General features: G+C 38.1%; 1 protein-coding gene across 1 annotated transcript in view; it reads right to left on the reverse strand.

The window, feature by feature from the left end:
* LOC150084631 (lysosomal-trafficking regulator-like) overlaps positions 1–26688 on the reverse strand; it is a 686318-nt gene that overhangs the window by 404048 nt on the left and 255582 nt on the right. The window contains exon 14 of the mRNA XM_090376308.1: positions 16381–16513. Within this exon, the coding sequence (XP_090232434.1) occupies positions 16381–16513 (133 nt within the window). The remainder of the gene's footprint in view (positions 1–16380; positions 16514–26688) is intronic.

A 26688-nucleotide genomic window follows, 5' to 3' on the forward strand; every position in this document is an offset into this window, starting at 1 on the left:
CACTTGATGCTATATACGACCCCACTTATATTTTCGTGTGAGATGGGGTCTTTCACCTGTGACACGACCGTGTGCAGCTTCCGACCTGGGAGCTGTACACAGTGCGTCTGGTAATTCCTTAGTATACGAGCTATACACTCGGTTAAACCCGGATAGTGGGGAACGTATGCGGTGGCTATCGGCGTGAAAGGTTCACGTCTGCTCTGCCCTCCATTAATGTATTTCTCTATGATCCTCTGGGGATACCCACACTTCAAAAGATCCGCCGTAACACGCTCATACTCTATTTTTCTGTCCTCTGAGGTACTACAATGCGATTTTGCCCTATCTACTAGTGCTCTTATCACACTGTTCGTGTGATGGTTGGCCTGAGCTGAGTTGTAATGTGAGTATTGGCCTTTGCACATAGGTTTTCTAAACACTTTTGTTTTCAAACACTGGCCTTCTCTACAGATCAACACATCCAGGAACGGCAAAACCCCTCCTCCTTCTACCTCAGAGGTGAATTTTTAGCGTTGGTGAGAAACACTAAAAATTATAGTATGAATATACCCAACCTCAGAGGCCTATTTGAAGAACTTATTAGATGCTATGGCCATGCAGTAGTGCAGTGCATCAGAGAGTACCAGAAGCATGGTGTTAGAGAAGTTAAACATGAACAACATCTGAGGTTTGCCCATCGCTGTAAGACGTATAACCTCATACCTCAAGGCTTTCAAGTTAAACCCCCTTTTGAAGAGATGAACGGTTGTTTAACGTTTCTAAGTGGTACCAGAAAAAGATCCTAAACATTTGGATTGAGAAGTTACATAGGAACTTGTACCACATTAGGAGAGACAAAAGCAAGTGTTTAAACAAGATAAGTGAGAAGGTGACCTCAATGCATTTGTCATTAGTGATTAGTGTGGTATCAACGAAAGCAAAACGGATTTCTAACATTTACAGACAAAGACAAATGAGTAAGTTCGATAGACTTAAGGAACAAGCCATGACCAGGGGTAATAGTGATAATAATACTAATAGCAACTTTATCGTTAATATAAGTAGTAGGCAATTGACTGAAGATCAGATAGAAGTCTTAAATTTAGACCTAAGTTTGCTATGGTTCCGCCCAAAGTACACGTAGCAGAAATAGCTATGAGCGTTGAGAGAGGGGTAAGTAGGTTATCTGTGTGCATGGCCAACGAAATTCGTGTAAAGACAGCAGCTATTCTAAGTCAAGCTAAGAAAGCTCTCCCTAATCTTAATACAAAGCAAAGACTAGCACTTAAGAATCTCAAACAAGAAGATAGTGTTGTGGTCCTACCGGCTGATAAAGGTAGAGTAACGGTGGTTTTGGATAAGGAGGCATATGTAAATAAAGCATTAGACTTGTTGAATGATGAAACAACCTATAAGATCATACATAGAAATCCATTGTTGAACCTAGAACGTCAAGTTAATAGAATGGTGCAGAACTGGATGAAGTCTAACAAAATTTCCAAGGAGCGGTATTGGTCGTTACATGCAACAGGAAGCCAGATACCGAGATTTTACGGCTTACCAAAAGCACACAAAGTGGGCGTACCACTCAGACCTATAGTTTCATTTATAGGTAGCCCCACGTATGCGCTATGTGGTTTCCTGGCCAAACTGCTGTCACCATTAGTAGGGCTTTCTGAGTATAGTATCAGAAACAGCAAGGAGTTTGTGCAATTTATAAGAGGACAATGCATAGTAGAAAATTAAATTATGATATCCTTTAACGTGACATCTCTGTTTACATGCATTCCAATTGACCATGGGGTACGTTGTGCGTACATGGCCTTACAGAGAGACACCACCTTGAATAGTAGGACACAATTAAGCCTAGAAGATATATGTAAGGGAATAGAGTTATGTCTTTCAAGCACCACTATGGTGTTCTGCAACACCATGTACAAGAAGGTTAACGGTGCAGCCATGGGCTCCCCCATTAGTGCGATCATAGCTAATTTAGATATGGAGGAGCTCGAGGCAAGGTTATTCAATGATATGGTTCTCCCTATCGTCCGTGGAAAAGATACGTTGATGATACGTTTTCAATTATTCGGAAGGGGAGTGAAGATGAGACGTTGAATTTTCTTAACAGCTTCTCCCCATTCATACAATTCACCTCTGAGGTAGAAGAAGGAGGGGTTTTGCCGTTCCTGGATGTGTTGATCTGTAGAGAAGGACAGTATTTGAAAACAAAAGTGTTTAAAAAACCTATGTGCAAAGGCCAATACTCACTTTACAACTCAGCTCAGGCCAACCATCACAGGAACAGTATGATAAGAGCACTAGTAGATAGGGCAAAATCGCATTGTAGTACCTCAGAGGACAGAAAAATAGAGTATGAGTGTGTTACGGCGGAGCTTTTGAAGTGTGGGTATCCCCAGAGGATCATAGAGAAATACATTAATGGAGAGCAGAGCAGACGTGAACCTTTCACGCCGATAGCCACCGCATACGTTCCCCCACTATCCGGGTTTAACTGAGCGTATAGCTCGTATACTAAGGAATTACCAGACGCACTGTGTACAGCTCCCAAGTCGGAAGCTGCACATGGTCGTGTCACAGGTGAAAGACCCCATCTCACACGAAAATATAAGTGGGGTCGTATATAGCATTAAGTGCCCAGATTGTAGGGAGTGTTATGTGGGAGGAAACAAAACGACACCTCAAAGATCGTCTGGGGGAGCACACAAACGCGATAAGAAATGCGGATTACGGTAAATCCGCCGTAGCTGAACATTTTTGGGAGAAGCAACATCATATCTCCCCGGACGAAGCAGTCATCACTGATCGGGCGCATAGATTTTGGGACCGCAAATGGCTCGAGAGCCTACGAATTAGTTCTATTGGGAACAATATAAATAGAGACAGGGGTACACGCATTCATCCCCTCTTTGAGGCGGTAATCCTTGGAGGTGATGAACGTTTTCGTCTGGAATGCTCCCAAGCGCTTCCGGTTCCAACATGTACGGGAACAGTACACGGTTACGTGAGATGCACCGTGAACCTGCTGGTATTTAATGAGGCACCGCAGTATAGAAGTACACTGTTGAGGAAGAAGGCAGAAGCCTTTGAAAGCTTCAGTTATTTTAGTGCTTTTAATCTAGTATATTTTATTACATTTTAACTCAGTATTTTATTAACATTTTATTTGTATATTCACTGTAAATTACATTTGTTTTATTTTATCCTAATTCAGTATTTTATTATCAGTAACATTTTGTATAATCATATTTTGTTTGATCTACTGTAAATTTATCATAAACTTAAACAAACTTTTTAAGATTTTGGTTTCCGTTTTTACTTCAATGGTTGGTGAGAAACACTAAAAATTATAGTATGAATATATGCAACCCCAGAGGCCTATTTGAAGAGTAAACCCCCCACTATTTGCAGTATCTGTATTCGCGGTCATTGATTTAATATAAAATGATATAATAAATTTAATATAAAAAAATGTGAATTTTAAATCGCCGTAAACATTTTCCGCCATAAAAATACATGGGCGTGGCTAAAATTATCTTTCCCGGTCAAACAGTGCTCAGTGGGTGGGGGGGGTGACAAAATCGCGAGCATGGATGTTTCTCGCTAATCCTTGTTCAGTATGTGTTATGTGCTTGTCATGGAAGGTTTCGTCGTTTGCTTTTAATTTATATGCTTATAAATTGAATAACTTTATCAATTTATAAATTGATTTACTTACAAAAATGATAAATATACCGTTTTGCAGTGTAAAACAGACTTTTTCGAGTGTGTCAATGGAAGAAAGTGACTTTATTGTGGACAAGTTCTTTCTAACCCATACAAAAATATGGCTACGAATAACAAGGGAAATGTGAAAAGATCGAAGATGATGACATTAGCGAATAAAACTGAATTATTGGATAAAATTTCTAATGGTGAAAGTGTCTCCTCAGTGGCAAAACATTATAAAATCAATGAGTCAACGGTACGATCAATCAAGAAATCGGAAGAAAAAACCCGCCGTAGTGTCCATGAAAACACGCTAATTGTTTCAAAAATTTGCTCTGTAACTCGTGATGTTAAATTAGAAAAAATGGAAAAAGCTTTAAATCTGTGGATAGAAGACCGAACTCAAAATAAAATTCCATTAAGTTCACTCATCATTCGTGAAAAGGCAAAACTCCTTTATCAACACTTTAGCGAAACTGGTGATAGCACTGGCGGGATACGTTTTTTAGCTAGCAAAGACGCTGGTTTGAAATTTCTAATAAATATTACAATTTAATATTAAATTGTTTCTTATTTTCATTTCGATGCCATATGCTTGCATTTCACTACGTACTGTATGTACATAGTCATATTATGAAGGTACATATAATACATACATAGACAAAATTTTAGACTAGTTTTTCTTATATATTTCGTACTTTGGAACGGAAACCCCTTTATTACTATGGGAGCCATAACTCAGTATTCGCGTTTTCGGTATTCGCGGCATTTCTCAGGAACGTAACCCCCGCTATTTGCGGCGGTTTACTGTAATGGCAATGAAACTAAGCACTATAAACCCATAAATTAATTATAAAAATCTATAACATATATATTTATGAAAGTATACACATGACATTATTATGCATAGAGGTAAAACAAAAAAACAATACAATATCTAACATGAACATTTTTGCTCGGTGGGAAACACGTTCAGGTTGGTCACTAACAATAAACATCACAATTAGGTAGGAGTGTCTGTTTTAGTATTCGATGTCACAGTCTGGATTATAGCATGGTTGCTTCTCCTAGTCTCCAAAGCTTTTTAAACAAATTCAGAGGTCATGTAATGCATGTCATCAGGAGTAGTTGCTCATCCTTCGATTTATGGGTTCAATTTTAGCCATAAGTCTACACATCTGTATGGATGACAATTGGGGCAATCATAAAGGACAGGGGCCCCCATCCTTATTAGTTCCACAGGTACATTTGGGATACTGATTAAGACCCAGTTGGCATAAATTTGTATTTAGGGAACCATGCCCTGTAAGCTTGATTTGATTTTGATTTGGTAGTTGTTGGCGCATCGGCTTCTGTGGCCATATTGCACCTCCCAAGGTTTTTGCAGTACTTTGATCCAAGCCCGAGGCGGGAATCAAATCCGCGACCTTTGGGTTGCCGGGCAGGTACTTTACCCACTCGGCTAGCCCGGTCGGCCACCCTGTAAGCAAGCAGGTGGCATATAGCCTTGGGACAAACTGGAAGGGGGGCAGGGTTACCTATGGCAGGAAGTCCTAGTGATTTCCCCATTACCTGACTCTTCCCATCTAGTTTGCCATTGCTGGTAGAGTGTGGTTGATCTTCCTTCCTTTTATTTTTTGACATTAGTCTCAAGATCTATTGTAGTCCCTACGATGTTAGTTGCGATTTGCCTCTTGTTTGTTTGTTTGTTATTTGGTTTTTAGGAGCATTAGCAACTAAGGCCATATTGCTCCGGGGATATGCGGTGGTCATTCCCTGACCTTTCCGCATCCTCCGTATTTGGTGGTCACGTGCTCGAACCCCGGTCTAATCAAAAAGCATGTGCTATGCATTGCTGCTCCTGCCCACCTGGCTACAGAGGTGCCAATTTGCCTCTTAATTCTAAAATTGAGCCTCTTCTTATTACTTCTAGGTCTAGTGACAGTGCCCCTCCAGAACCTGCAGAGCAGGTGAACTGACAATGCAACATGCCCTCATAACAGTTAGTTGTATGATCCTCTGTATAGAGTCCAGCTTCTTTTTATTTTTATCCAAGATAGCTATGAAAACCATATGCCTATACTATGAATAATGACTGGCAGGAAGAGTGTCTTATAAATATGGGAAAGTGTCTTCTTCTTTAAGCCACAGTAGGCATGGCTGATTCTTCCTATCATTCTGGTGTAATTTTTCACTTTTTTTTGGTAATATACACTATATGTGAATAAAACAGAAAACGGACACGCAGGACAGGAGTGGGGATGGTTATGCTCTTTTTGAGAAGGCCATAAAATCTAAGGCAACGCATCCAGTTAACATGGGTGACCAGTGCATTATTGAGTCAGTTTGGTGTGATATAAGCATTCTGAAAGAAAAAATGACAATATGAGTATGTTATAAGCATACTCATATAAGCATACTGAGTGCAATGGACAACTATAACAGAGAAACAGAGTGGGCAGAAAATCAAAGTATCTTATAATGGGGGATTTTAACTTTCCAAATATTGACTGGAATTTGTTGGTTGGTCACTCACACACTAGCAAGACTTTTTAGCTTTACTGGATGACTGTTTTCTAGATCACTAGGTTAGAAAGGTAACAAGAGAGGGCAATACTCTTGATCTGGTTATCAGGAGTGATTGTTTATGCATAAAAATACAAGGTGGTGCAAATATTTTTGCCTGTATCATTGGGGATACCTTAAGGGTTCAGGGAAACTGCTATTTAGGGGAGAAGAAGGATGATACAGATCCATGTGTATCTGATGATATGGGTCAAAATAATGCTTGCACACCCCTCAAAAATTCTTGTTTGTTGCCACCACATCCAATCTATGTTCTGAGTGTAGCAACATTTCAAATGAACAGGATGTGAAAAATAGGGAAACAAGCCTAAATACCTTCAAGTGGTATGTCAGGTAGTAAACAATATAAGAATACTTAGTCTTAACTGTGCCTACAGTAATATCAGGAGTGTTATCAATAAAATCTCTAAATCTGAACTCCTGTTTGGGCCTTTTAATGCTGACATAATAGAGCTAACAGAAACATGGTACCACCTGAAAAATGGGGATTATAAGTTCCACTATGGTATGTATAATGTATTTAGGAAAGACAGGGAAGATGGGAGATTTGGTATGGCCCTGTCATGCTTAATATCAAAAGCAGCCTCGGAGCAAAAAAAGCTTATGCTATATCTAAAGTTATGTCCACCAGTACAAAATCTGATTGGCATGAGTTAGTTGGAAGCAAAGGTATAATGAGAGTGGGAGTAATCTACAGACCAGGAGACTGTGAAGTGTATGACAAGCATCTATATGTGCAGATGAAATGGGCAAGCAAATGTGAATATCTTATTATGAGTGACTTCAGTCTGCCCCAGATTGATTGAAAGAAATGAGGGAAACTCACCTTAGGGAAAAATTTTCTAAATAAACTAGATGATTATAATTGCAGTAGCCATGAACACATACATACCATAAGAAAATAATGCAGGAAGATGATCTTGAAATGGATGCATGCAAAGCTGGCCAGTCAAATAGAGCTAAAAAAAAGATGGCACGCGGCAGTTACAGAACAACGAATAGTACTGAAGCCTACAATAATACAAGTTTATTTGTAATAGTACCACAGATGTAGTTAGAGAGGCCAAGGCTGTGTATGAGAAAGCAGTGGTAAAGAGAGCAAAAACCAGGGGAAAGGTATTTTTCATGTACATGAATACAAGGAAGGAAGAAAAAAAAATCAGATTGAACCTTTATGCACTCGGTGTGGGCAAGTCTTAGAAAACCCAGCTGATTTTGCAAATGAAACAAACTGGTACTTTGCCTCTGTTTTTACTGAAGAAAGACCCTTCATGCTGAGAAAAGGCTATGCAAGTGAGACTGAGTCACATGAAATTAGTGATTTTGAAATTATAGATGACTGTTAATCATCAAATCTTTTGAGAATAAAGGCAAGTAAGGCCCTGGAGATGATGGCACACACCCAGTAATTTTGAGAGAAATTGAAAGGGAGTGCATTGTACCACTGAAGTTAAATGAAGTCTCGAGAGACATTCCAATGGACTGGACAAGTGACAAAGCATCACCAATACATAAAGACAGTTCTAAGAGAAAAGTTGATAACTACAGACCAGTTAGTCTGACTTTAGTGGTAGGGTAAATGTTATAAAAATTGATTAAGAGTGCAATCCAGTAACATTTAGATAGATATGGCATTCGGAATAACACACAACATGGAAAATCGTTAGTAAGCTAATTTAAAATTCTAGGGAACAATTCCAACATAGTTCATTTGAGATTGACAGACAATGCAACAAGCCATTTGACTCAGTCCCTCATGAAAGGCTATTGTTTAAGCTGGAACATACTGGGAAAATTCTAGGTGGATTGCTGGGTGGCTATGGGGCAGAAGCCAGAGAGTTGTGATTAATGGATATACTTCACACTGGCGTAAAATCAGAAGTGGGAACCATGAGAAATCAGTTCTTGGACCACTGTTGTTTCTGATTTTCATTAATTTTTCTCAGCGTGATCTGTGCTTGTTAATAGGAGAGATTGCTTCTACAGGGATGGGATACACTTAAATAGAAGGGGTACAAGAATATTTGCTGATGCTATTGAGGCAATGTTAGGTGGGCCGGAAAACTGTTAGCCTGGGGGGGAGGGAAGATTCAGAGACTAATAGAGAATTAACAGTAGCCACAGGCACAGGTAGAAACGATTCTTGCACTGCTTCTATTGGAATGAGCAGAAGCCCAGAAAGCCAATTGCTGGGGATTTCAGGAACTACGGGGAGTCATGAAATAAATAAATACATGGATTATATTACAGTAACTAAAAGTAAGAACAGGTGCATGTATATACTTGCATGTACACCAATGCTAGGAGTATAGTAAATAAATTTGATGAATTTGAAGTGTTGGTTAAGACATCCAAGGCAGATATTGTTGGGATATCAGAGACATGGCCACTCAGATATAAGGCATGCAGTATTGGAAATTGGGGAGTACAATGTGTACAGAAAGGATAGACAGGATAGGAAGGGAGAAGGGATTATGCTGTTAGTTAAGAAACACAAAATCTAATGAAGTGCATCCACTTGACATATATGGACAGGGCAATGTTGAGTCAGTTTGGTGTGACATAAGCATTGGGAAACAAAAATGAGGGCATGAGTTTGTTATAGGCCTAATGACTCTGATGAGTTTTTTTTGTCCTCACTTTTTCCCATTATTATATGGGGTCAGCGTTTTTTTTTTTTTTTTTGCATACAATTTTTACGGCCGGATGCCCTTCCTGACGCCAACCCTCACCCTTTATTCAGGCTGGAGATATGCGGTGGTCATTCTCTGACTTTCCGCATCCTCCGTATTTGGTGGTCACAGGCTCGAGCCCCGGTCTAATCAAGAAGCGTGTGCTATGCACCACTGCTCCTGTCCACCTGGCTATGGAGGCGGCAATGACTCTGATGAGTACAATGAACAATTATACAGAGAATTAGAGGGGGCCAGTAAATCAAAGTCTTATAATGGGGGATTTTAAATTCCCAGATATAGACTGGAATTTGTGGGTTGGTCACTCGCACTAGCAAGGCTTTGTGGATTTACTGGATGATTGTTTTCTATAGTAGCATGTTAGAGAGGCAACAAGAGGGAGTAACACTCTTGATCTGATTATCAGCAGTGATTATACATGCATTAAAAATTTACATATAAAGGAACCACTAGTGGCAGTGATCACAGTGTACTGATATGGGATTTACTTAAAGATGCAATTACCAAGATATTTTGCTTTCATAAAGCTGACTAGAGTGATCGTCTACAGTGGGACCAATTTATGATGCTACTAACAGCAAATTCTAAATGGAAAGCATTTGCAGATGATACAAAGGTTGGCAGGATTGTTAAGGACACTACTGATGCTATGCTGCTGCAACAGGATCTGGAAAGGTTGAGCAGATGGGCTGAGAGGTGGCAAATGAAGTTTAACATTGACAAATGTAAAGTACTACACATGGGAAACAGAAACCCCTGAGCAACGTATCAACTCTGGTACTACACTGACAGTGGTAGAGAATGAAAGGGGCTTGGGGGTGGTTGTGCAGGCAGATATGATGTTCTCTGAGCAGTGCAGACAGGCTGCAAGAGTAGCTCATGGAGTATTGTCAATGATATACAGGAATTTTTCCAGCAGGGATAAGGAGGTGATTATTCCATTGTATAAGGCAATGGTCAGGCCACACCTTGAGTACTGTATACAGGTCTGGAGGCCTCATTTCAAGAAGGGTGTAGAGCTGCTGGAACAAGTACAGAGAAGAGCAACAAGATTAGTGAATGGAACAAAGGATTACACTTATGAAGAAATGCTTAAGTTTTGCAAATTACAGTGTCTGGAGACTAGGCACTAGCGAGGTGATCTGATAGAGGTGTATAAAGCCTTGAATGGTTTGAGCATGCTCAATGCCGATGGGTTTCTTCCTCTTGCTCAGAATACCTGAGAGGGCATAAATTCAGATTGAAGAAAGACAGATGTAGGATAGATGTGCGAAAATTTGCCTTTAGCCAGCGGGTAGTTGGTTGGTGGAACAGACTTCCATTCCCTGTTGTGGAAGTTGATAGCCTAAATAAATTTAAGGCTCAGCTTCAGCTGGACAGGTATTTCGAACGACCAGAGGAGTGAAATGGAAGTGTTTTTTTTTTTTTTTTTTTTTTTGGCTGATGCTGCATAAGCTTGCTTTCTTGCATCATATGCCTCTACTAATGCTAAATCCAAAGTAATGCATATGGGTAGCAGTAGCCCCAGAGTAACATACCAACTGAGCGGGACTACACTCATGGTAATGGATGATGAAAAAGACCTTGGGGTAATTGTGCCGTCAGATATGTTTTCTGAGCAGTGCTGACAGATTGCATAAGTAGTTCATGAAGTCTTGTCACTGAATGTTCACTAAATTATGACCACCCCTATGAAAACTGAACGTGACCCATTGAGGTACAAGAGTGCGGAGCTAGTCAACCTACGTAGCATAGATAAATGTCAATTGTTCAGTAAGTAGTAAAATTACGAGCATGATGGGTAAATGGAAGGATTTATCGGACTTTGATAAAGGATAGATTGTGGGTGCTAGATGGGGGCCGAGCTGGTGCCTCAATTTCCCAAACGGCTGAACTGGTGGGGTGTTCAAGAGCCACCATAGTTAAAGTGTACCAAGACTTCCATCAAAATGGTCAAACAAAGACCCAACAGCAAAACTGCAAAGGTCAGTGAAAAGTTGATGTTAGAGGTGAGCGCTGGGTCCGATGACTCGTACAGGCGCAGCACTGTTGAAGAGTTAACTACCCAATACAACATGGGCCAACCTGGAACAATATCTGGCATGACCATGCTTCACACACTCGCACATATGGGCTATACCAGCAAACGACCCCTACGGCATCCTTTCCTAACCAAGGTTCAGCGGAGTAAAAGACTCGCCTGGTGCAAAGAGCATGCAAGTTGGATGTTGGAAGACCTGAAGAAGGTGTGCTGGTCAGATGAGTCACGTTGTTTACGCCACACCGTGGATGGTCGTGTAAGGATTTGGTATCGATAACATGAGGCTCTTCATCGATCGTGCATAGTATCAAAAGTGCAGACCAGTGGAAGCAGTTGTACATGTGGGGCATGTTTAACTGGCAGGAACTTGGACCCCTGGTGCATGTGGAACAACATATCCGTGGTCACTGCTATTGTCTACTGCTTGCTGACTGTGTACACCCCGCTAAGTTACGCTTTTTCCCGAATGGTCATGGTGTCTTCAAAGATAACAATGAGACAAGCCATTGGGCACTCGTTGTGCGGGAATGGTTTAAGGAACACAGTTCTGACTTCCACCATATCGATTGGCCTCCGAACTTCCCCTGATATCAATCCCATAGTGCACTTGTGGGACACTATGGAAAGGCATATCAGGCATCTGGATACACAAATCACTTCCATACCTGCATTGCTGACCGCATTACACACAGCTTGGTTTGCCATACCTCCCGAACACTTCCAACATCTTGTTGAATCAATGCCACACTGGATAGGTGCTTTGCTGAGGGCAAAAGGAGGACCTACAAAGTATTAGGTAGGTGGTCATAATTCAGTGATCACTCAGTGAATTTTACTAGGAAAGATAAAGAGGTGATTATCCCCTTGTATAAGGCAATGGTCAGGCCACAGTTTGAGAATTTCATACAGTTCTGGAGGACTCATTTTAGGAAGGATGTAAAGCTGCTGGAGTGAGTACAGAAAAGGGCAAAGAGATTGGCAAGGGGTTGCTCTTACCAAGAAAGGTAAGAGCAACCCCTTTATTAAGATGATAACGAAAAAAGAACTTTGAGAGTATTTGTACCATCCTACATGAACTGTTAAGAAACAGTTCATGTTGGAGGGTAGAAATACTCTCAAAGTTCTTGTTTTGTTATCACCTTAATTTTGTTACTTCCTAAATAGCAAGCTATTCCAGGATTATAATTCATTTACTTCCTTGAAGGACCTCACATTTATCAATATCATATTTGCTGTCACTTTTCAAGAACAAAAAAAATATATATATATAGGTTCTGTTTAATCTGCATATCTTGATGTCTATTATCTATGCTCCCAATCTTTGCATTGTTAACACACACACACAGCCATAAAACCTGTTATGGTTCACAACTGTAATTAAGAAATACTAGAATATTTTCATACAAATTACCTTTCACAGATAAAGGCCACAGGTTTTAAAAATACAGTTGTGCCGCCGTATCCACTGATGTAGTTACCCGCAGTTAACAACGGGGAAAAAAACGAAAAAAACTTAACATGTACTACTCACGTGTCCAATAGGATGCTTCCCTTTATTTTTTACGATTTTGATTTTAAATCGAATAGTTTCCCTTTATTTTTTAAAAAGTCATGTACGGTTTGGTCGCCAACATTATAATGGTTTTTTCAGAGATTTAACGGACGCACAATTTTCAAACTTTTGAATAATTTCAAGATTTTGTTTAATTTGAAAGCACAACTTTTGCGTTTGCCGATCATTTTCATAATTTCTAAACAAAAAAAGTTACTATAAAAAAAAAAAAATTCCGACATCCCTGACATAAATAACGAAACAAAATTTGTCCCTTTGCGGTGTGACGGAACACAATTGACACAATGCACTAAATCAAACTAAACATTTGGTCGCTTTTTTTTTTTTTTTTGTTTGTTTTTAGCGTTAGGTGTGAAGACAGCGGGGGTTGCAATGATAATTGGTACACTAATCTCCCAATGACGACTTATAACGCCGGTTCTTATCACTTATTTACGACTTGCAAAATATCTGTTTATACCTATTCTAGTTATTACTTGAATTTTATGATTTCTGGTTGTTTTGTTTTTTATTTGTAGTCTTGAAGTGTCCTGGTTAATCCGCATCCCAATTAATCCAATCCTGATAAATCGAGAGTATGCTGTACTTTATTATTACAGTATATAATGTTGATAATGTCTTACTGTGTGTTTAATTTATCAATTAAATTTTATTATGTATGTACAAGAAAATCACGTTATATGTGGGGTCAGCAGGTGTTCAGTTATATCCGCGGTTTCAGCCAACATATCCCCCGCAGATACAGGGGTCTTACTGTATATTATTCTGACTTTAATGATGATTTTTATAATTTTAAACTTAAAAAAAAGTCATCAGAAAATAACTTAAAAATAAAAAAATTAAGTAATAAAATTAAAATTAAATGAAGAAAGAAAGAATTATAGATGCACTACACACAGTTCCTACGAAGTCAGATAAGAAGGCAGCAACAAAAAATATATATATTAAATATTTATAAATCAATATACAGTGAAACTTCCCTTTAACGGACACCCATGGGGAACGAGAATGTGTCCATTAGAGAGGTGTCCGCTAACAAGAAGTCTGAGGGAGAAAAAAAAAAAAGAAAGAAAGAAAAATCATTAAACGTTTAATGTAAAATTAAATTAAATATATACAGATTTTGAACAATATTTTTGTAAATAATGTACAATTACATACACAAGAAATAAAGAAAAATCGTTAAGCGTTTAATGTAAAATTAAATTAAATTATATACAGATTTTGCACAATATTTTTGTAAATAATATACATATAATTGTACTATGCATATTATGACTTTATCTTAAGAAAAATACATACAGTAATCACTTATTATCTTCTGCACCTTCTTCTGGCTGATAATTTTGTTTTCAACGTTTGTTTGGAGTGAAGAAACCATCGAAAGTCCTTCAGTCTCTTCTTCAGTGGCTAAAAATATTTTTAAATGATTGATTTGTATGAGCACTTTTCTATTTTCATCGGTGGTTCGTCATTAATATGTTGTTTGAGAGAATGACCTCCTTCCATTTCTTCATCCTCATGAGGAACTTCTTGAAAAATATCGATGATCATGTCGTTGATATCTAGAGAACCATTTTCTGTAGTGAGGTTCGAGTCTATATCTTTGTAGCCAGGATCACTTGTAGCTTAAGTATCGTACATTATCAATAGATGTTGAAGTTCTTGTTCTTCTTCGCGCTCCACATTGCTGTTCACAACTTCAATTTTTCCGTTTGAGAAGCCAGACTTTACAAAACAGTTCACGACAGTTTGTTTTCTAATTGCATTTACTGAAGAGGAAATCCACTGAATCGCATCTAGGATGCTGATTTTCTTTGCAAGGTCACTCGCACGTTACATCATCGTTCATGTTTGCAATGAGATGTCTTAAAACACGTTTTCTGTAGTGAAGTTTAAAATTTTTTATTATCCCGTGATCCAAGGGCTGACACTCTGCAGACGTTTTTGGTGGCAGAAAAACGATTTGAATGTTGGACAATTCAATCTGCGGGTGAGATGCAGCATTATCCATGAAAAGAATAATTTTTCTGTTTTGACGAATCATGTTTTGGTTAAAGTCGTTCGTGATATCTCGTGTCATCCACGCTTTTTTATTAGACTTCAAGTCAACATTCAAAAGATTCAACTTTATGCCCTTGAAACAACGAGGATTTTGTGGTTTTCTTATAACAAGAGGTTGTTCAAAGTTTCCCAGCATATTTGTACACAATAGTACAGTCAAGCGTTCTTAGAAATTTTTCCACCCTGGCACTTTTCGTGTTTTAGACTCATTGTTTTTTCAGGAAGAGCTTTAAAAAACAACCCTGTTTCGTCACAGTTGTAAATATCCTAAGCTTCAAAATCACGACATAAATCTTCCAATTTGACGGTCCACTCTGTTACAACCCCAATATCAACAGATCCACCTTCACCACTTACAGTTTTCCAAGAAATTTTATGCCGAGTTTTGAACTTGTCTAGCCATCCCACAGAAGCTTTGAACTCATTTACTCCCATAGATTTCGCAATCTCCAAAGCCTTTTCCCTAATAATAGGCCCATTAATGGGAATTTTTTTTTAGCACGTGCGCGACAAAACCACTCATACGTAACATTGTCAATTTGAAGTCCAACAGTTTTCAGGAATGATTTTTGAACCTGATCATTTCCATGTTGCCAAAATTGTTTAAGCAGTTCATTTTTTTTTTCTTTAGGATGTCGCTTACCTTCGTCTTCCCGATTTTGAATTTTACAGCGAGATTGCGAACACTATTTGTTTTGCCGATCATACGCATTAATGAGTTCGACTTTATCTTTTAAAGGTAAATGTTTACGAGAAGACATTGTGCACTTCATATGACACTGAACAAAACTGAAAACTCAAACTCAAAAGACGAAAGGCTGACCAAATCCACCCCCCCACCCCCCCGCGCACACAGAATTCATCAGAAGTTTTACACGTGCCTTAAAATTCTTGAAAAAGGGTTTAGAACCGCGACGTAAACCTTGATATAATTCAGAGAATCGGAAATAGAAAATAGATTGAGGCAATACGTGGAAGAAAAGTTCCTAGAAAAAGGGCCGTGAGCTCGCCCGCTGTCCGTTATGAGGAGATCAAATTAAGTGCTAATCTAAATGAAACAGTGCAGATTACCTGTCCGCGTCCGTTACAGAGAATGTCTGCTAGACAGAAACTGAAAACACGTTAAACTAATAGAGGAGAGTTGGGGAATTTGAAAATGTCCGTTGCAGAGAGATGTCCGTTAAAGAGAGGTGTCCGTTAGGAGAAGTTTCACTGTATTATTATTATTATTAGCTATATGGTGCAAGGAAGCCAGAGGCTTATGTTGCATCAGCCAAAACAAATTTCCCAAGTTACCCTGAGAGAAAGAGAAAGAGAGAGAGAGAGAGAGAGAGAGAGAGAGATATGTTTGTTTGTTTGTTATTTGGAGCATTAGCCCATACTCACCAGATGAGCCCCTGGGGTTGTGTACAAACCTAGAAGCATAAACAATCAAAATAATATTAACACTCAGTTCAATCAGTCAGCTATCTCGCATACCATTCATATACTTTATCTACATATAAGAAATGCACTGAACTTCATTACAAAATAAACATAACTAACAACATGAGTATATAACATAAATCTTAAAAATTAAGATTTATAAATGAAAATGAAATTGGGAAAAGCCATCAGGCATTCAAACAAAACAAAGAGACAGCAATAATGAAATCAACAACTTAATTATTCAGGTCTTTAATTTTGTTTACAAATTAAATTAACAGATATATTACCTAAATATAAAAGTTTTAAGGCAAGCATTGATCCAAACTTCAATCAAATGTGCCTCAAAACCAATTGAAAAAAGATGCAATTCACATTCTTGATTCACTTGGATATCATCGATACTGGAACTGCAATGTAAACCTGCAAAATATTTTTATATTACCTAATAAGTGTAAAGGCAATAACTGAATAATTTTAAAAAACCATTTATTATTTATAACTGATGTGACATTTTTCTGCTGTCAAAGAGGAATATTTCTTTAGAACATTATGGTTTGGGACATCTTTTATAAAATTCCACACATAACAAATATGATAAACAATATTAAGACCTGCTAAATATACAAGAATAAGCTTACAGTGTACTATTTAGAAAAATCAATAGCAGTTAAATGATGCAAGGAATCAAGCTTACACTGCTGTTACTATTAGTAGTGGTAAATGATGAAAAAATGCAAGCTTATACATAATCAGCCTAAAATAAACCACTTCCCATATCATCTGTACATCCCACTAATAGTATATCTAGTTTTTGTTGAATTTATTCAAACTATCCACTTCAACATCAGATGGAAGTTTATTCAAATGATCAACTACCTGCTGGCTGAAGACAAATTTATGTCTCAATCAGAATTTGTGCCTTTTATGTGTGCTCCTTCTTGGTGATTCTTTTTCATGTGTGAACAAGAGAAAGGATGTCATCAGTACTGAGCTTAGTAAATCCAAGGTTCCAAGAATATTTACCAATGCTATGAAGGCAGTGAATATTTACCTATGAAGATTGGTAAACTGCTAGCTTGGGGGTAAACACAGACTAATAGCTTAACTAGAGCCACAGGCAAAGGTCAATGTGATTCTTGCACTGCTACTATAGGTACATGCAAAAGTCTGGGAAGAAAGTTATCTGGAACTTCTTGCAGGACTTCAGCCCCTGCTTGGGTCATCATGGAACAAATAAATACATGGGCTGTGTTAGAGTAACCAAAGGTAAGAAAAGGTGCATGTACACTAACGTTAGGAGCACTGCAAATAAATTTGAAGAATTTGAAGTAGTGATTAGGTCATCAATTGCAGACATCGTAGGAACAGCAGAAACATGGTGTCACTCAGACTTAAGTGAAGCTGAATTTGAATATGGGGCGTAGAATGTATACATAAAATGGCAGACAGGAAAGGAGAGGTGTAGGGGTTATGCTCTTCATTAAGAAGAATATTAAATCTAAGGAAGTGCACCAGTTGACATGGGTGACAGTGAAAGTTCAGTCAGTTTGATGTGATATAAGCACTGGGAAAACAAACTTGAGCAGAGGAGTGTGTTATAGGCCTAATTACTGTGATGAGTATACCAAACAGCTATAGAGAAACAGAGGGCAGCAAATCAGAATGTCTCACATAATGGAGGATTTTAAATTTCCAGATGTTGACTGGAATTTGTGGGTTGACCACTCACATGCTAGCAAGACTTTTGTGGATTTTTTGGATGACTGTTTTCTACAGAAGCAAGTTAGTAAGGCAACAAGAGGAAGCAATACACCAGATCTGGTTATCAGCAGTGATTCTAAACACATTATGATTCGGCAGGTAAAAGACCCACTGGATTGCGACAGTGTACTAATGCCAAATTTATTTAAAGACATAATTGTCAAAGCTAAAGGAAAAGGATTTTTCTTTCATAAGGGTGGATATATTGGCCTCAAACAGTTTTTCAATTCTGTGCAGTGGGACCAACTGATCATGTTACCAACAGCAAATTCTAAATGGGAAGTATTCAAGGAAGGAATCAAAGAAGCTTCTAGGCCTTTCATATCCACAAAGAAATACTGTTCAAGGGTAAATACCTAAATGAATGTGAGATGAATTACTTAGACAAGTATCAGAGAAGAAAAGTGCATGGGATGCATATAAATCAAAGGATACAGAAGCCTGTGATAGATATAAATTAGTCTATAATCAAGTCACAAAGGAGGTTAGGCAAGCTAAGGCAGATTATGAGAAGTCTCTGGCAAACAATGCAAAGAAAAACAGTAACAACTTCTATGATTATATTAACAGTAGAAAGAAGACGTTGAATCACATTGGGCCAATTGATGTCTATGAGTTAACTGTTGACCCTGCTCAGGTTGTGGACAAACTGAATAGGTATTTAGTATTTACATTCACATGAAACATTCTATAGGAAAGGCAATGCCAGAGGTTAATCAAACTCTAATGTTGAGCTAAATGACTTTGGGAAAACTGAGAGGAAGGTGGAGAAGAAATCACTGTAGATGGAAGCAAAAAAGGCACCTAAGGTGGATAGAATCTATCCAATTATATTAAGGGAGGCAGCAAAGGAGTTAAGCGCAAACCCTTAGTCATAATTATGAGAGCATCCTTCGATTCAGTGGACTGGACATGTGTAAATTTTGGACTGGACATGCATAAATCATCCTTGGACTGGACATGCGTAAATCATCCTTGGACTGGACATGTGTAAAGGTATCACCAATTCATAAAGGACGATCAAAATGTGAAATGAGAAATTACAGCCCTGTTAGCTTAACTTGTATTCCAGGGAAAATAAAGGATTCTGGTTACAGAAGTAATGCAGGACATTCTGAAGAAGCATGCAATTATACTGCAATAACAACACAGATTTTTCAAGTGGTAGTCTTGTTTAACTAATATGCAGTGACCAAGGAAATGGATGCAAAAAATAATTTTTAAATCATATACTTAGATTTCAGGAGAGCTTTTGATACTGTTGCACATAAAAGACTGCTGTACAAACTGGAGCAATGTGGCATTAAGGGCAAGATACTGTAATGGATAAAGGAATGATTAAGTGGAAGGAAACAGAGGATAGTCATCAATGCCTACCCTTCATCTCCTTCACTGCTCTTGGTGAATTAATGTTTAAAAAAATATATAAATTCATACACCGACCATTGAATAAAATTTAAAATTTAATATGACTGCAATCTTTACACAAAAATATTTACAATAAACTATTGCAGAATGCTAAAAACTGTAATAAAAGATCATTTACAATAAAATTTGCTAAAATATAAACCATTAAAAGCGCTAAAAACCTGAAGCTTTCGGGAGCGTCAGCTCCCTTCTTCAACAGTGACATGACTTCCTGCAACATCTCCTTAAGTAGCAGGCTCACGGTACCTCCACACGTGGTATTTCTCCACGTGGTTCAATCGGCACATGGTCAGAACTGGAAGCGGAAATGTCTCGGGAACGTGGCAAAGAAAATCGTTCATCCGACCTTAATATAATTGTTTCAAAGATAGGATTAATACGTATACCTCTATCTCTATTCATGGTATTCCTACTTGATGAACTAATCCGTAAACCCTCGAGCCATTTACGCTCCCAGTATCCATGTGCACGATCCAAAATAGTAGCGTCCTCCGGGGAGATTTGATGCTGCTTCTCCCAAAAATGTTCGGCCACAGCAGACTTGTTGTATTCAGCGGTTCTTATGGCATTTAAATGTTCCCCCAGACGATCCCTGAGTCGTCGTTTTGTTTCCCCCACATAACACTCCCCACAATCCGGGCATTCTATTCTATAAACCACTCCACTACTAAGATCTTTTGGTATGCGGTCTTTGACCTGAGACACAGCTGTGCACAGCCTCCGCCCAGGAAGCTGTACACAGCGTGTCCCATAACCCCGTAAAATTCTTGCCAGATGTTCAGTAAGGCCCGGATAGTAGGGGATGTATGCGGTGGCTACCGGAACGAATGACTCCCTACGTTCGGACACTCCTCTACTATATCTATCCAGGATCCTCTGGGGGTATCTGCACTTTCTAAGTTCTGCCGTGACACGATTAATTTCTTTTTCTTTGTAGTGGAGTGGTTTATAGAATAGAATGCCCGGATTGTGGGGAGTGTTATGTGGGGGAAACAAAACGACGGCTCAGGGATCGTCTGGGGGAACATTTAAATGCCATAAGAACCGCTGAATACAACAAGTCTGCTGTGGCCGAACATTTTTGGGAGAAGCAGCATCAAATCTCCCCGGAGGACGCTATTATTTTGGATCGTGCACATGGATACTGGGAGCGTAAATGGCTCGAGGGTTTACGGATTAGTTCATCAAGTAGGAATACCATGAATAGAGATAGAGGTATACGTATTAATCCTATCTTTGAAACAATTATATTAAGGTCGGATGAACGATTTTCTTTGCCACGTTCCCGAGACATTTCCGCTTCCAGTTCTGACCATGTGCCGATTGAACCATGTGGAGAAATACCACGTGTGGAGGTACCGTGAGCCTGCTACTTAAGGAGATGTTGCAGGAAGTCATGTCACTGTTGAAGAAGGGAGCTGACGCTCCCGAAAGCTTCAGGTTTTTAGCGCTTTTAATGGTTTATATTTTAGCAAATTTTATTGTAAATGATCTTTTATTACAGTTTTTAGCATTCCGAAATAGTTTATTGTAAATATTTTTGTGTAAAGATTGTAGTCATATTAAATTTTATTCAATGGTCGGTGTATGAATTTATATATTTTTTAGACATGAGTTTTCCCGACCTCAGAGGCCTCTTTCAGGATATTGTGAATTAATGTTATTGGTGGTGTGTTCCCAGATTCAGTGCTAGGCCCATTGTTGTTTTCAATATTTATCAATGACACTGATAAAGATATATCAGGCTTAGGTCTAATCGGTAAAAGATATATGAAAACTGGATCGATGGGCTCAGAAATGGCAGTTTAATTTTAATATTGACAAATGCAAGGAAATGCATATGAGTAGCAGTAACCCCAGAGTAACTTATCAACTGTATGGTACTACGCTCAAGGTAATGGAGAATGAAAAAGTCCTTGGGGTAATTGTGCAGTCAGATATGAAGTTTTCTGAGCAGTGCAGATGGCCTGCAAGAGTAGCTCACGGTGTCTTGTCAATGATATACAGGCGTTTTTCTAGCAGGGATGATGAGGTGATTATCCCTTTGTATAAGACCATAGTTAAGTTGCACCTTGGGTACTGCATACAGGTTTGGTAGCCTCACTTTAAAAGGATGTAGATTTGCTGAAACAAGTGCAGATCAGTGAAGGGAACAAAAGAGTGCTCTTACCTAGAAAGGCTTCAGTTATGCAAATTGCAGCGTCTTGAGACTAAGCACCTGAGGGAAGGTCTGATTGAGGTGTTTAAAGCATTGGATGGATTGAGTAAGCTGAATGTTAATGGCATTGTTCCACTTGTAGAGACTACATACATGAGGGAACACAAATTAAAGTTGAGTAATAATGGCCAGGACAGATGTGTGGAAGTTTGTCTTCAGCCTGCATGTGGTTGATTGTTGGAACAGGCTTCCATCTGTTGTTGTGGAAGTGGATGGGTTGAATAAATTCAAGGAGGAACTAGACAAATTCTTGGAGGGTGCAGATGGGTTAACTGTGTGTATTTTTTTTTGGCTGGTGCTATGTAATCTTGCTTTCATGTATACTTTGCCATTACTACTATTACTACTACTACTAGGTGTGCAACAGTGTCTTCAAGATCATGTTTGTTCACAACCATCATCACATCATATATTTGCCAATATTACATGAGAACAGTATTACACGTTTTTTTAACGTATATCATCATCTTCCAATAAATAAATAAATTTCTTTGTTGACAAGAAAAATATCAAAATAGATGTAATGCTCATTCCTCTTTTTATCAACTTGCTTGATAACTCCTGTTATCAACTTTACTAGCTGCTGATTTCTTACTTGCCTGAGGGAACCACTCCACATGGTTCCCACTATTTCTCAACACTTTTTATCACCTTCCCTCTATCCTGACTTCATCCATCTCTCTCTCTCTCTCTCTCTCTCTCTCTCTCTCTCTCTCTCTCTCTCTCTCTCTCTCTCTCTCCTTCCTTGGCAGGAGGGGTAGATCCCGACAGGCGTCCCTCAACTGACTTCATCTGGCTAAAATTGTAATTGTCATCCAAATAACGTAAGTATATGGCAATATTTTTTACAGATTTCATCAGATAAGACTGACATGTGTAAGTGATGACGTAACATTGCATCAGCTATTACTTTCAGCTATACAAGCACGCTCTGCAAGAGTTGCAGTCATTCCTTGCTTGTGTCAGGATGGTGAGTTACATGCAGTTGACAGCACGAAGAAAGAGTGCTATTGTTGCTTAATGTGAAGAAGGATGTTCTTCCCATCATATTGCTTATAGAGTGTCTTGTAATCAGTCAACAGTGAGTAGATTTCTTTCTGAACTCAAGAATACTGGTTCTGCTGATAGGAAAAGGAACTGAACAATCGAGTCTCTAAACCAAAACAGGACCATGTTTTGAAGTGCTTATGCCTTAAAAACTGTAAAGCTTCTCTGTCTGAGCTGAAAAGAGAATGGGAAGAACATACAGGAGTGGTAGCAAGTGCAGTAACAATCAGAATATTCCTCTTAAAAAAATGGACTTGTAGCCCATTGTCCTAAGAAGCCCCTTCTCACACAAAAAATGAAAAAGGCCCGATTAATTTGGTGTAAGGAGCATGTCAAATGGATCCCCGAGCAGTGGAAGTCAGTTACTTTCTCGGATGAGAAGAAATTCAACCTGCGGCTCTGATGAAAGACAAACGATTTGCCATAGATGTGGTGAAGAATACCATCCAGACTGTAATGTGTCTACAGTGAAATTCCCTACCAGCCAAATGATATGTGGGTGCATTTCGTTTCGCAGGTCACCTGCAGTTTATAAAAAGTTTCATAAATGTCAATGGATACCTGCCTAAATTGGAAGGAAAACTGCTGCCAACCATTAGAGACCATTTCAACCTGCAAGTAACTGCATCTTTCAGGACAACTCTGCTTCTTGTCATCAGGTGAAAAGTGTAAGTAGGCACTTCTGTAGTTACTTTAGCTTCATTTCTGCATTAGAGGTTCGACAATAGTGTTTACATTTGTTACAGGTGAAAAAATGGTTGGAAGAACAGTCCATTACAACTGTTAGCTCGCCAGGAAACAGCCCGGACCTGAATCCTATAGAGAACTGTTGGCATCATGTGGAATCTGCAGATTCCAGAAAGAAACCAGACCCTTCGTGAACTTCAGGAAGCCATAATTCTTGTTTGGAACCAAGAACTATCAGTTGATTATCTTCAGAAATTGATCTTGTCAATGGCTTGACGGTGTGCTGCTGTCATCAGGGCCAGAGGCAGTTCAACTAAATATTAGTTTGCACCTGGTGAAAATTTCATTTTGTTTTCCATTTAAAATGATAAACTGAAGCAGATTGAGGGTTTCTGATAACGTTTCAGCCATAATTGTCGTGTTTACCAAAACTGTTGTATAAAGGTCACAAATGCTCGTTTTGGAATATTTTGAGAGCACCTGTCAAATATTACTTAGCTTTGCCTTAACTATTAATAAATATCATTTCTTTATATTTCTATTTGTGATGCTAGTCAATGTATCATGCCATCACAAAAAAAGGGTTAGAAATTTGAAATTCCAAGGTGATGCACTTTCTTCGAACACCAATGTATATTTAATGATAAGTCTAACCATATTCCAAGGTCTTGATCATCAGAACAGGCATTATGACAGCTGCATGAAATAAAATTTTTTGAATGTGAGCAATCATGTTTATGTAGAATGATCAGAGGAATAAATTGAATAGATTGGTGCACTGGTTTTATAATGCATTAATTTAGATTTAGGTATACTTGACAAGATAATTGTCATGTATCCAACCTTGAAGGAATACCAAGTAGGAATCATCTGCATTTTACTTATAATATATAGCATATAACTTAATAAAGTTTCTGTTCACAGCTGAAATATACCATTAAGAATATATTATATATTATTCTATTTTTTCTTTAAATTAACCCTTTTTTTTTTCTTTTATTTCTTAAAAGTAAATATAGTTACTCCTTATCAATGAATTACTAAGATTATAACTTTATCAAACACTTAATAAAAATCTATAGGTTCATGTTCTGTAAACTTAGCCATTTAGTTTAATAATACTGCATTAAAAACTACATTTAATCTATGAATTTATTTTTCCCATATAAATTGTATGAAAAAGAAAATAAATAATAATTGCCAGGTTTCTATTTGTCCAATTTTAATGAAATTTCATTTGGCCAGACCGATAAAGTACAAAATTTCACAATCTATCCACTGGGAGTCCTCTGTTACATTTAGATAGATGGACAGACCAAAACACACACAAGTGTGTGTGTGTGTGTGTGTGTGTTGACTCTCACCCTACACCTATTTATATAGCATTCTTATAAACCGAGGATATTGCCTCTTATTACATACTTATTTAATTTTTGAACTAATTGAGGTGTACCTATCAGATCATAAGCCATTTACATATCCAAAAATAACACTGAAATGAAACAATTCATGTTAAGACTTTCACTGAAGGAATCAGTTAACTCTTTTCTAAACAGGACTAATTTTCAAGATAATGGGAGATCAACTTTAAAAGAAAGAGGGCCGTTTACTTTCACAGTTAACTTATATTAAAGTCAGTTATAAAACTGGATTCATTTTAGATACCTCGAAAATTCATCTAGATTTGCATTATTTCCTATTATGTGTGTTAGAATCAGTGACTATTGTGATTTGGGTGAAAACTGAAAATCCACTCTTCGGACGTTATAATGTTTGAGCATTATAGTTCTGATGTTATAGTGTGGTGATTGCAGTCAACAAGAATATGATAAGTTGCCTACAAAAAAATTGACATTGGTGTGAATTATCACCTTTTAAGAGAAACAGGTGGGTCTAATGCATATGACCAATGCACCCTGGATAAAACTACTTCATATCGATTTAATCTGAAGCTGGAAAGATAAAGTTCTCTCTCTCTCCTTTATCTGGTAAAATTATTAGTTTGTGTTTGCTGGATTTTTCTCTCAAAATTCTTTGTATTATCAATTTATAGTCTGTATATGGTACTAAAAACACTGCTGCTGTTGAGTTCATTGAGTTTTTCAGCACATCATAACGAATTCATTATATGGAATGCCAGCATATCTAGGGATCAAACAAAAAGTGACAGACTGTTGTGGTACTTAACTGCCTCGAATGGAATCATATGCTGCAGGGTATCATGTGAAGATGTATAATTTTGGAAGGTAGACGCTGCACTTAATATATTAACGTCTGTAGGATGGATAAATTGTTGACATGTTCCAATGCTAGCTGAATAGCATATAATTCTACAGTATAAACACTGCATTTTACTGGAATGGAGATAGCAACATATGATGACTGAGATATTGCTGAAGCTCCCAGGGCAGTTTGCATTTTCGATCCAACAGTGTATATCTAAACTTTCTGAGAACTGTCCAAGGAATGGACTGCATGCAGCTGCCAGATGCTGAGAGTATATAAGAAGTCACTGCCCCATTGCTGAAAATCATCATTACATGTGGGTGTTCTTGAGTTCCAAGGTAGAATAGGCTCATCTTTCTTGGTATATATTTTATAGGTATTATGTTCCAGATTTCCATTATTTTTTGTAGTCAAATTGCAGCTAAAGTGTTTTTATTAGATTTGCTGTTTTAGTAAAGCACAAACTGTGGTTTTAAGAAATATTTTCGAACTGGATGGGAAGAGAGACAAATGATTTTTGTCACATAGTTCACAAGTAGTTTTTTCTTCCTAAGGCAAAGTGTGGGGTTGATCAGCTTCTGTATATAGGCTTTGAACTGTTGAATTTGAAATGATGAAGTTCTGAACATAAGACTGCTTTTCCTGGTGAAGTTATAATTGGGAAACCATCAACTCTGCAAGATCAGATTAAGGCACAATATAAATGTAAGAGGGTATACCGATCCACACGCCATGACATTGCAGAGAGACTTCTAAGACTAATTTTTTAATACAAACAGCTCATAAATATGTAACATGTGTAGATAACACACTTAAGTTTTCTAAAGTGTGTTATCTAGAATTAATTCTAACAAGTGGATAGTACAGGTGACTGCAATGACTTGGGCATTCGACCTGAGTTTGGGTTAGCGAAATATTCTGCATTTTTTTCAAAAATGAATTACTGTCAATTTTTTTATCTGAGAGATGATGCCCATTACATTTCATCCAAAATGTTATTTTGTTAATTGCAGTCTGAAGTCTCTTAACAATTGCTAAGTTTTGTGAATGCATTAAACAGCCAGATCATCTGTATGATAGCTGGAGCAGGACCAGGGTATGTCTGCCAGGGGCAAAGGTTGATGACGTAGAGCAGATATCTTTTAAGGGCACAAAGGGTATATTTTTGTACAAGTTGGCAGTAATGATATTAAGAGTAGCAGACCAGCGGAATTACTTAACAAGTACA

This window comes from Mastigoproctus giganteus, chromosome 6 (genome assembly GCF_048544385.1).
Source record: "Mastigoproctus giganteus isolate SK-2022 chromosome 6, ASM4854438v1, whole genome shotgun sequence".
Classification (NCBI taxonomy): Eukaryota; Metazoa; Arthropoda; class Arachnida; order Uropygi; family Thelyphonidae; genus Mastigoproctus; species Mastigoproctus giganteus.